At 45.2% G+C, this 12,904-nt stretch overlaps 1 protein-coding gene across 6 annotated transcripts in view; it reads left to right on the top strand.

Annotated features, from left to right (window-relative positions):
• The window catches only part of MYO10 (myosin X), a 96,138-nt gene that overhangs the window by 63,986 nt on the left and 19,248 nt on the right, over positions 1-12,904 (top strand). For all 6 annotated transcript variants that reach the window (XM_080679454.1, XM_080679458.1, XM_080679459.1 and 3 more), the window contains 2 exons: positions 5,414-5,657; positions 9,476-9,571. In XM_080679454.1, coding sequence (XP_080535580.1) covers positions 5,414-5,657; positions 9,476-9,571 — 340 coding nt within the window. The remainder of the gene's footprint in view (positions 1-5,413; positions 5,658-9,475; positions 9,572-12,904) is intronic.

A 12,904-nucleotide genomic window follows, 5' to 3' on the forward strand; every position in this document is an offset into this window, starting at 1 on the left:
GTTGAGGCTGTGTTTTCACTGAGGCTGATTGAGGGGGTTGGAAATATCACCCTCCCTACCCCTCACCTCGTGTCAGGTTCTCTAGCTGTGTGGAGGATGCCATGGTGGTGTGACATGGGTGACATGGTAACACCAGGGAGAACATTGTCTCAACTCCCCTCCATTGGTGTAGTGTTAGGACAGAGGTGACAGCCATGGTTACCAGTGATGAGAGTTACAGTTGGACATGGTGATTGCTGTTGAACTTGGAATGTACTGCATTGCACCTTACTCCTTGGAGACCTTGGGCCATGCTCCTTTTGGGAAGTACATACTCCTTTGGGAAGTACATACGTCTCTGGAAAGGACCTTGTACTCGTGCCTTATTCATGATCCACTCTGACTTCCGAATCAGTGACCGGGGTCATGAGAAACCATAATCATCACCGGGTTTTGGTAGGAGCTTTAGATGGATCGTCAGCATGGCCCTGGGCTGGATGAGGGGAAAGAGTCCAAATCCCGGGGATAGGGCAGGGCAGACAGGAACCGTCGTCCCCAGATGATGTCCCTCGCTTTGTGGCCCTTTCTTTTCTCCCATTTTCCTGTTTCCCCAGAATCAAGTTCTTTGTTTTCTCTGCCCCTTTTCTTCACTTTCTTCCTATGACCATCTTTAAGCATTCGCTTTTCCTTTTCGTTTTTACTCCATGAAAAACTTGATTCTGTGTTCCTTTTCTCTGTTTCTTCTGTTCTTTGCCTTTGTTTCTCTCTTCTATCGGCATTTTCCCCTCGTATCTCTTGTCCTCCTGAATACTTTTTTCTATTACATTTTTCTTTTATTTGGTTTCCCCCCTACTTCTGCAACCCCTCTTCAACACTGGCCTGGCTGCTAACATCAGTCCTGCTGTCCTCAGCCTCCAACCCCCAAGGTGCGCATGGAAACCACACCAGGTTTGTTTTAGGGGAGAGCTGCCTTTGGCTGAAGTCACTGGTTGGTGAAAATTTTTATAGGAGCCTTAGGATAACAAAGATTGAGACAGTCTAGCCAAGTGACCTAGCTAGCATGCGATCACGCGATAAAGAACAACAGGTAATCAAAAATCGGGACCTAATAATCCAGTAACTAACCATAGCTATTAAGATTTTTCTCATCCATCTCTCAGAATAAATATAAGCTTTTTATTATTAACTAGAGGCCCAGTGCATGATTAAATGCCTCCCCCACCTCCCGGCCCCTGCCTTCCCAACCACCCCGGAGGCTCTCAGTCTTTTGAGCCACATTCTGAAGCCCAAACCTCGTAACCGGGTGAAGGCAGGGAGAGCCACCTGACACTCACCAGGAACCTGAAAGTCCGAGGCTGAGTGTGACCTGCCCATGGTCTCCCAGAATAAGTTTTCCCTGAGTTCAGCCTGCACTCCATGACCCCCAAGTCTGAGAAAGGTAGGGAATCAGAAGCCTCTTTATATTTTTTTCAGAACCCACTTTAAAATCTGGAATCACTTGAGTTTCCCTCTCCTCGAAACCTGGAGGATGTAGCACTGGCATTTCCTTACTGATGCGACCAGCTCCACTTGCAGCTCTGCTCTGCATTCCCTCCCATGGAGCCTGTCTTATTCCCTCTGCACCAAATGCTCAGGTCCCACCCCTCCCTGACATCAAGGGCCTATTCTGCCTCGTCATTGGCTGCCTCCTTGTGATAGATTGTGACAGCGTGAGGGCATCACTGCGTCAAGGCATGACGCCCACCAAGGCTTTTATTTATAGGATGTATTTCCCCCTCCCAATTAATTGTAGTTCTTAAGTTAGCTTTAAGACTCCCTGTATCAGTATAGCACTCTTATTCACAATGCTAGACGCTCCCACCACTGCTGCTGCTGTGCTAGCCAGCCATGAGCCCGGCTTCTGGCTGAGCAGCGCTCCCCCTGTGGGAACACACTGACCACCAGGGAATAGCTCCTGCATTGAGCATCTGCCCCTTGGTGGTCAGTGCGTGTCATAGCGACTGGTCGTTCTGCTGTTTGGTCGATTTGCATATTAGCCTTTTATTATATAGGATAATGTGTTATTATGAGCAAGGCCTCTAATTCAATTTTTTTTTAGGTAGTTAAAGGGAGGGGCAGAATTTTCACTTGAGCCTGAAGCTAAACTTGCCCTCAAAAATCTACATACCACTGAGACTCATCTTGGTGAGGCTCATTCTGAACCCCCACACTGTTCTATTATGTGTATAAGTATTGGGAACCATCTTATCTCTTTAGTGAAAGGAACCTTTTGTTATGTTACAATGACTAACTTTATCTCATGAGTTGTGTTTTGGCTTCAAGCCTGTATCCAGTATTCATGCAGCAACTTCAGCTCTTCTGTTCACTATTTACCTGGCATATCTTTTATTTTCTTTTCTCTAAATCTTTCTAGATTTATATGTATTAGATTGGAATAGCCCATGGACACAGACAGTAGTCTGGCAAAGGCCTGGATGGGGCGGATGCAGGGTGGAGGAGATCAATGGGGGGAAAAAAAACACTAAAACAAAGGGACATCTGTAATACTTTCAACAGTAAAGATACATTTTAAATAAAGGAAAATATCTTAGTTGAAAAGAGTTTTATGTGAAATAATGTAAGTAATTGCTCTACACTGTACTTTATATTCTCAACTCCTCTCAAAGACATATTAATTGACCCTATGTTCACTTAATGTTGATTGATCCTATGTTCATTGACTGCAGGACTGACTTCCGCCACACCGACCCAGCACTGACTGCTACAGGGGCTGTGATCAGACCCTGCTTTTCTCTCCTGGCCTCTGTCCGGGCCTGATCACAGCCCCCTCAGCAGTCAGTCCTGTGTCGCCTTGGCTGAGGCGCCCACAGCGCTGCAGCACTGACTTCTGGTTGGTCGAGCCTCCGGTCATTGTGGATGTGATGGACCCAGAGTTTTTATATATTAGGATGTGGCATTGATTTATTACATAGTTGTCTGATTAAGACAAATAAGATTAAGAAAAAGTAAATATGCATTCAAAGCATTACGTTTCAACATTAAAAAGTTCAAGAAGGTAAACAAGTGAATTTTTGTCAAAATCATCTCTTAAAAAAAGTTATTGTGTAAATGCATCATTAAATCTTTAATAAAGTATTAAATAAAGCTGTGGCCACAAAAGATCAGAGAAACCATCCTATTTAATAAAAGCCCAGCGGCCAAAACAGCGGAACGACCAGAGGCCAGAACGACCACACCCCTCACCCTGGTTGGCCCCGCCCCCAGCGAGCAGTTAGGAGCAATCAGGCAGACAGGTAGAGGCGGTTAGGGGCGATCAGGTAGGCAGGTGAGTGGTTAGGGGGGATCAGGCAGTCAGGCAAGTGGTTAGGGGTGATCATGCAGGCATGCAGAGTAGTTAGGGGCGATCAGGCAGGCAGGTGGGCAGTTAGGAGCTATGGTCCTGGATTGCAAGAGGGATGTCCGACTGCCACTTTAGGCCTGATCCGCAGGGATCCCTATGGGATCGGGCCTAAACCAGCAGACAGACATCCCCCGAAAGGTCCCGGATTGCAAGAGGGTGCAGGCTGGGCTGAGGGACACACACACACCCATGCACGAATTTTGTGCACCGGGCCTCTAGTTGATAAAGAAAATCCAACCACCAGATAATATTTTATGAGCATAAATGGGTTTTCACCAGCCTATTTGTCTACTAAAGGTGTTTGCAGTTGGAAATTAATAGCATTGCATCAGATTCTCTAAATGAAGGACTATTGAGAGAACACCGAGAACTGCAGAGGAAGGACTGGGAACGAGTCCGATTGACAGCATAAGAGCAACAGAGTGAATACACTAGCAGTGAGGGCTATGGTGATGACGGTTGTAATCTGTCTTTGAAACAACTGTGAATAACCTTTATCATTTAAAAACAGTAAGATAATAGAATAACTTTGTATTACCATTTCCTCTGGGCTTGTTTGAGAAACCCAGATTAAAGTCACAAGTCAAAAAGAAAAGAAAGTTTTGGTAGTCTTTGGCAAGTTTGCTGTTTGTTAGGAAATGGCTCTGGAGCTTGGCGTGACCATAAAGACTTCTCAGCCAGGTGAGCAAGCAGTGCTCGAGATACTAGAAAGGGCGGCAGTTTGTATTGCTCAACGAAGCAGGTGCTCTCTGCACACCAGACAAAGGCAGTGTTGTCATTGCCTTATCTGTTCCAATGTGAGATTTAGATCTATAATCATTAAGAAATTAATCTGAGGGCTTTTATTTAAATTTACTTCTAATATGTAAAAGAAAAATAACTTCTTCATACTTACTTTCAATATCCATGTTTAAATGTCTCTTACTTTCAATTACTGGCTAGTTAAAAAAGATGTGGAGATTTTATAATAAATTATTGAAGTAGATTATGTTCTTCAGTGGATACATTAAAACAGATAATTTTAAAATATATTTTTATTGATTTCAGAGAGGAAGGGAGAGGGAGAGAGAGAAACATAAAGGATAATAGAGAATCGTTGATTGGTTGCCTCCTGCATGGCCCCCACCTCCTCCCCACTGGGGATCAAGCCCACAATCTGGGCATGTGCCCTTGGCCGGAATCGAACCTGGGACCTTTCAGTCCACAGGCCAGTGCTCTATCCACTGAGCCAAACCAGCTAGGGCTAAAACAGATTTTGGAATGATGGCGGTAAGAGTGTCCTTGAAGAGTCTAGACTACTAAGGTAAAATTATCCTGCTAGAAAGGTATTAGTAATACTTTTTATCTTATCAAAGGTGACATTCATATATCTTTGTCTCCTTGTATAATTTTGCTCAACAACAACAACAAAAAAAGTGTCCCACTAAATAAGTTATAGCTAACCTCATTTTTTTAGGTCTAATTACAATTCACTTTGGAGTCTTACTTTATTTCATATTCTAAATCCTATACCTTATACATGTCGTTTTCAGATGCTGCTGCTTTTTTCTTTAAGATGTGCTTATCCAAAAAAAGTCTATTTTATTTTCCTATGTAAGTTAGAGTTTATTGCTAAACTACAAAATCACTGACAAGTCATGTTATGTTGACCAAATAGGAAGGAATGTATAAACTTTGAAACCATCTTAAACTAATTTCCCCTCTGGGGTATTTGAAGGTAAACATACAGAAGTGGTTCTTATCCCATGGCCCTGGCCCTGACTCATTGCAGGGTTAGATGTCAGTCAACATAAGAAGGGGACAACATTCTTGTATCATCCAGCCAAGCTAGTGTAATATCAAGCCAGCACTCCCTGAACAAGCCAGCACCCCTGAACAAGCCAGCAGTGCCACCATCCTTCATTGAGGGGTGTCTGAGGGCAGGTCACGTGTGGCAAAATGAAGGACATGCCGAACCTTAAGACCAACTGATATTGTCATTCAATTTGATTGGCTTTTCTTAAACCCCTCCCTACCCGATCTTGGGGGGAACAGGTGGCCTAATGAACTCCTGGAAACGCCGCTGGTGCGTCCTCAAGGACGAGACCTTCCTGTGGTTCCGCTCCAAGCAGGAGGCCCTCAAGCAAGGCTGGCTCCACAAGAAAGGCGGCGGCTCCTCCACGCTGTCCAGGAGGAACTGGAAGAGGCGCTGGTTCGTCCTCCGCCAGTCCAAGCTGATGTACTTTGAAAACGACAGCGAGGAGAAACTCAAGGGCACCGTGGAAATCCGGACGGCAAAGTAGGTTGATGAGCCTTGGATGTGGCCCAGTGGGTGGTGCTCTGGGCGGCTGGATCATCTGCTGGTGCCACAAAGCCAGCCGGTGTGAGTTCGCTGAGGCAGTGGGCTGCAGTAGGGGTTGAGTGCGTCCCAACCATTCACTTCAGTGGTGTGCTTGATGAGGAAATGAGGGGAACGACTTCATCTGTGAACAGGTCACTTTCTGGGGTTACATTCAAACATGGCTCTCGTTTGTATGATGCTGGTTGGACATGTAACTAGCCCACTGGAGCCATGATTGGTTGTTTGCAAGGATCATGGTTGAACGATTGGCTGAGAATCTCTTTAACATCCTTTTATCGGTCAACATACCACTTTCAATTCTCGTACACCCCCAGCTGTGCCAACAGATTGCTGATTTGGGAGCCAACCGCCAATCTGGAGGTGTTTGTTTTTTGTCCTGTGTTGTTTTTAAAGATATAGTTGACATGTAGCATTATATCAGTTTCAGGTGTACAACCTATAGATTTGATATTTGTATATATTGCAAAATGATTATCAGCACACAGTTATATATTTTTTTCTTGTGATAAGAACTCTTTAAGATCTACTTTCTTAACAGCTTTCAAAATACACAATATGTGTTATTGACGGTAGTCACCATGCTGTACGTTACATTCCCTCAACTTACTTATTTTACAACAGAGAGATTTTACTTTTGACCATCCTTACCCATTTTTTGTACTTGCTGATCACCTTCCCCACATGAGGTGTTTTCTGAAATGAAGCATTTGTCTTCTTCCCATGGTGGATATATACCATCTTCTTTCTCAGCAATGAGCAAAGCAGAGCTGGTCTTTGAACCCAAGATGACTCCTTTCTCTGTCACCCTCTTGGTGCAAAGCATTTGAGCGCCTATTATTTTTGTTAAAAATTAAGTAAGGTTTTTCAGCCCTAGCTGGTTTGGCTCAGTGGATAGAGCACTGGCCCATGGACTAAAGGGTCTCAGGTTCCATTCCAGTCAAGGGCACTTACCTCGGTTGCAGGCTCAATCCCTGGCCCTAGTCAGGACGTGTGCAGGAGGCAACCATGTGATGTGTCTCTCTCACATAGGTGTTTCTGTCTCTCTCCATCCCTTCCACTCTCTATAAAAATAAATGGAAAAATATCCTCGAGGTGAGGATTAACAACAATAAATACATACATACATGCATGTATGCATGCATGCAGTGTTTCCAAATCCCCTTTGTAAAAAAAAAAAAAAGTAGGATTTTCACGAAATGTTGGAGTTAGGGGCAGCTGGAAACTAGATGCTAAGCATAAAACTTGTTTAGCATAACCTGCAGCCATACTCCACTTGAGCAACCACACGTATTTAGAAAACTGGTAATAAAGGCTTAGAGAGATCAAATGAACTCCTGAAGTCATGAGTCCTGAAAATAACCATCCAGCATGATCCGCTTTAGAAAATGATTCATGAAAAAGTGGAAAGTCAAACAGGAAGAGGAAAGTGTTTGGGGTATTTACAGACAAATAATGAAATGCAGACGGCAGAGTGTGGGACTTTTCCGGGCTGCCTTCGGGCTGGGTTCATTGTAGGAGCCCAGGCTCTGTTTGCTCTGAATCCCCCAAAGAGTTTTCACAGATGGCACAGCTCTTTGCCTCACGCAGTCTTCCCTCAGCCCTATAGACCATGATGTTCCTCCTTATTTACCCCATAGGAGGGGGGCCCACTGATGCCAGGAAGCTACGAGAAGCATGTGGGTCGTGGTCTTGGGTTTGACACTTTGTATACTGTATGTTCCTTTCGCACCTCATTCTGCTGCTTAATAAAGCCCCGTTCCTCAGGTATTTGTAAAAGTTTTAGACTTGAGGAAATGTTAGCTCTTAGTCATTTCTGTCATAGTCTCTAGAGCAGGGGTGGGCAAACTTTTTGACTCGAGGGCCACAATGGGTTCTTAAACTGGACCGGAGGGCGGAACAAAAGCATGGATGGAGTGTTTGTGTGAACTAATAAAAATTCAAAGTAAAGGAGCTGAGGGGAGAGCAAGAGAACCCTCCGCTCTTTCGGCCGGATAGAACAGCCGAACGGGCCGGATCCGGCCCGCGGGCCATAGTTTGCCCACGGCTGCTCTAGAGGAAGAGCACCAGTTGTTAGGGTTTTGCCACATTAGGATTCTTTATTAAGATTTTTTATTTCAGATTTTGAAATGTTTTATTATAGAAAACTCCAGTCACATGCAAGAAGAAGAATATAATGAAATCCGTGCACTCATTGCCCAGCTGTTAGCAGTACCCACCGTGGCCATAGTGTTCGTTCATCCCCCCACCCCCCACTGCTCCTTACAAACCACATTCTGTAAAGCAGGTTCCTGACACCCTATAACGGCTTCTGTAAATATTTTAGTATACACTGGAAGATTAAGACTCTTTTTAATATATAATCATGATCTTATTGTAACATTTAAAAATAACATTAACTCCTTATCATCTAAACTCGAATCATTGTTCAGATTTCCCCGGTGGTCTTATAAATGAAGTGTTGTTGATGGTTTGGGTTGGTTTATTTCTTCACATTAGAATCCCAGTCAGGTTTATAATTTTCAGTCAGTGGACGGATCTCCCAAGTCCATTAATGTATAAATTCCCCCTCCATCTTTCTTTCCCTTACTACCTATTATTGAAGATGCTGCCTTGTTTATCCTGTAGTTTCCAGACCACATTTTGTGTTGACCGTGGTCTTGATAACGTCATCTTACCCCATCTCCAGGGAAGCTTTCTACAAAGGCAAGCCCAAGGTCCCACCCGCAGAGGGCCCCCGCCTGTGTTTGCTGAATATTTCCCAGGACTTAAGACCACGGCCTTGTAGTCAGACCACGGTCTTACCCCCTCAGCACTCAAGGTTGCCAACTGAGTTCCTGGGAGGCAAAGTGGCTAATCCAGGACGACCTGGTCGGGACAGCTTTGCCCAGGGATTATCATCCTGCTCCAGGCTCCTGGCTGGCCCCTCCCCACTGCTCAGCTCTCACCTGCCGCTTGGAAGAGGCATCCCAGACCACTCTGTAAAGAGTCATCTTCACTTTTTTGTTTAATATTTTATCTCAGTGATTCTAGCTGTAAGTTTATACTTTATTTTTTTCTATCTTGTCTGACTGTGTAGTTTTGCAGATATAAAATGAATGTTGTACTATGAGCAGTTGTACTATTCCAGTTGGCAAAGCAAGCTGGCTTTATCCCCAAGATCCCTCATCAAATATTGCCCTCCCTGGGCCAGTCCTTACTCGGCTGGTGTTTTGTCCGAATGTTGTTAACCCCGTCCACCGACTTGAAACCTCTAGGGCTGTTTAGGGATCCTGCTCTTGGCCTCAAAGTCCCCCAGGGAAACAATGAGGCTGTGTCAGGTTGAGTACAGCAGAGGTGTCAGCCAAGGCCTCGAACCGCAATGGGAAGCTACGATGAACTGGGAAAGAACTCTGGCCAAACCAGCCCTCCTGTGGGGGTCCTTCCATTGACGAGCTGTGAGAGGAACCACAGGAAGGGAAGGCCCAAGGGAGGCTGCTGCCCCAACCATCTGGGGCCTAAGCAGGGCCAGGCCTTGTGATGCCAGTGTGAGAAGAGAGGGGCCCCTCCCTAGAGAAGACTCGGAAGCTTGTACCCCTGACCAGGCCAGCAGCCCTTCTGCCCCCCTCTGCAGGAGAGAGGAGTCTGGCTCCCCCTAGAGGCCACATGAGGCTTAAGCAGATGTCCAACTCAATCATCAGTTTGGTGAAATTTCTTTTCTCACCAGTTGTTAAGAGTTCTGTGTTCCTGATTTGCTTTTGGCGCTTTTCCCCCTGCAGAGAGATCATAGATAACACCAGCAAAGAAAACGGGATTGATATCATTATGGCCGATAGGACCTTCCACCTGATTGCTGAGTCCCCCGAAGATGCCAGGTAAGGCGAGCGCTGTGGCGTCGACCTCATTGTAACTACCTCCCCACTTCTGGGCAGACCTGGGCGTCACCCAGATCATTGCTTACCCCACTCGCTCTGAAAAGGTTTGATTGATTGGTCAGTAGCATTTTCCTGTTAGGATGGGTGAAGGACTGTTGAGTCATAAGAAACTGCTGAGGAGAAACCAAGATGGCGGCACAGGTAAACACCTAAACTGCTGCCTCGCACAATTTCAAAACTACAACTAAAAGACAAAATGGACATCATCCAGAACCACAGGAAGGCTGGCTGAGTGGAAATTCTACAACTAGAAGGAAATAGAAAAGCACACTGAGACTCAGAGGAGCTGTGGAAGGCAGAGGTACCGAGGCACGCACGCGGAGAGGGCTGGCAACTGAGTACGCGGCTGACTTTCTCAAGCCGGAGGGAGACAAAAGCTCCCGACTGCACTGAACTCCAGTTCTGGGTAAGACTCTGGGGACCCAGACTCATTCGGGGATAAACTGGACTGTCTGGCAGCGGGCGAAACTCGAGGGTGGCTTTTTCTCAGAGGTGCTTGCAGCGATTACTGCGGGACACTGAGACCCAGGGGCCTATTAGGGCAGGGCTGATGGGAAGCCATTGCTGTCTGCTCCGCCCAGAGACTCCGCCCCATCCAAGCTGAGCACAGAGGCTTTTGCAAGTCTTGTCTCATAAGGGGGTCTCCAGCACAGAAGTTCTCCCAGCATAGACACAGCTGATCCTCACAGCCAATTGGCCTGGAGGTCAATTCCTCCCAGTGATACCAACAACAATCAAGGCTTAACTACAACAACAAGACTGTGCACACAGTCCACAATAGGGTGCACCAAGAGTGTCCACCTCAGGTAACTGGGGAGGCTGAGCCACTGTGCCCTATAGGATACCTAGCACACAAAGCAACTCTATCAACACAGGGAAGCAGCCAAAATGCAGAGACAAAGAAACAGGTCACAAATGAAAGAAATGGAGGATATAGAGTTCAAAACCATGGTTATAAGGTTTTTCAAGAATTTTCTAGAAACCGCCGATAAATTTAGGGAGACCCTCGAGGATATGAAAAAGGACCAACTAGAAATTAAACATACACTGACTGAAATAAATAATAATATACAGAGATCCAACAGACTAGAGGATCACAAGAATCAAGTCAAAGATTTGAAATACAAAGAAGCAAAAAACACCCAACCAGAAAAGCAAAAAGAAAAAAGAATCCAAAAATATGAAGATAGTGTAAGGAGCCTCTGGGACAACTTCAAGCATACCAACATCCGAATTATGGGGGTGCCAGAAGAAGAGAGAGAGCAAGATACTGAAAACCTATTTGAAGAAATAATGACAGAAAACTTCCCTCACATGGTGAAAGAAATAGACTTACAAGTCCAGGAAGCGCAGAGAACCCCAAACAAAAGGAATCCAAAGAGGACCACACCAAGACACATCATAATTAAAATGCCAAGAGCAAAAGACAAAGATAGGATATTAAAAGCAGCAAGAAAAAAACAGTTAATTACCTACAAGGGAGCACCCACACGATTGTCAGCTGATTTCTCAACAGAAACTTTGCAGGCCAGACGGGAGTGGCAAGAAATATTCAAAGTGATGAAGAGCAAGAACCTACAACCAAGATTACTCTACCCAGCAAAGCTATCATTCAGAAATGAAGGGCAGATAAAGAGCTTCACAGATAAGAAAAAGCTAAAGGAGTTCATCACCGCCAAACCAGTATTATATGAAATGCTGAAAGGTATTCTTTAAGAAGAGGAAGAAGAAAAAGGTAAAGATAAAAATTGTGAACAACAAATACATATCTATCAACAAGTGAATCTAAAAATCAAGTGAATAAAAAATCTGATGAACACAATAAACTGGTGAATATAATAGAATCAGGGGCATAGAAAGGGAGTGGTCTGACAATTCTCGGGGGGAAAAGGGGTGTGGGGGGTGCGGGAAGAGACTGGACAAAAATCGTACACCTATGGATAGGACAGTGTGGGGGGGAGGGGGTAAGGGCAGAGGGTGGGGTGGGAACCGGGTGGAGGGGAACTATGGGGGTAAAAAAGAGGAACAATTGTAATAATCTGAACAATAAAGATTTATTTAAAAATAAAAAAAGAAACTGCCTGGCCTCTCACAGCACCCCGTTCAGGATTCGCAGCTTCGAGTGCCGCCTGCCGGACCCTTGTCGTCCCAGCTCAGGCGTTTAGTGTCACCGGCAGCCTGTGTAACCCGCAGCCACCCTCAGCTGAGAGACCGCCCTCCCGGAGCTTCTGAGCTTTGAAAGGGAACAGCTTGTGTTTGCTGAAGGATTGAAGAGGCAGGAGCATCAACCACCAGTTGTTTAGACGGATGAGAGTGCAGTGACATTTGGAAGGTGTTTATTCTTGATATGGAAGAATTCAGTAGGATAGAAGAGACAGTTAACACTTAGATAATTTGCTGTAATTCAGGCCATATTCTAAAGTCTGTAGGGTGATGCTGCCGATCTCTGTCATCCACTCTGAGCAATGCCAAAGAAGACCTTCCAGTTTATGAGGCTGACATCCTTCAGCTGACATTCTTCCCTTTCCAGCTCACAAATCACAGCCCTGCCCTTTGAATGCTTTCTGTGTTAACACAACACTATGGCGAGCGGCATTAAGGGCAAAGAAAATACTAGTAGTTCTTCCCCCCGGGACAACCCGCAACCCTGGCCAGATCCACAGATTAGGACACAAACTGGAAAAACAAGCAAACCTGGGGTTGTAGCCTATCATTCTGTCTGGGGTGCATAGCGACCACGCATGGGGGTTTTTTTGTTTGTTTGTTTGTTTTTGTTTGTGGTCCAAGGAATGCCCACAGCTTTCAGCTGGATCACAGGCTCAGCACTTGGCAGCTGCCTGGTCTGTTTTGTGCCATGATGAACCTGCTAAATTTAACATTTGGAATATTTTAGCCAAGGACTTTTTCCCCTGACCAGTGGAACGCATCTTTTAAAATTTCTTTCAGAGTCCAAGTTACTCTGTACTGATTGAAAGCTCGGCAGATTTTGTTTCTGTGGCGTGTGTGTGTGTGTGTGTGTGTGTGTGTGTGTGTGTGTGTGTGTGATCCCTGTGGCCTCCATCTTGTTGTGTTTTTAGTGTTTAATTTGGGATATTTTTGAGCTTCCACATAAAACGATGACTGTAGTCTTGCCTCTGGGTTAACCAGAGTCAACAAAGCAAATTGATGCTGGAAGTTTCCCATGTCTCCCTGACTATGTTGAGTCAGTATATGTTGAGTATTTTCAAGCGCATGGGCACATTTTCTTCTGCAGGAATCCCAGGTGATAGATTT

This window comes from Plecotus auritus, assembly GCF_963455305.1.
Source record: "Plecotus auritus genome assembly, chromosome: 7".
NCBI lineage: Eukaryota > Metazoa > Chordata > Mammalia > Chiroptera > Vespertilionidae > Plecotus > Plecotus auritus.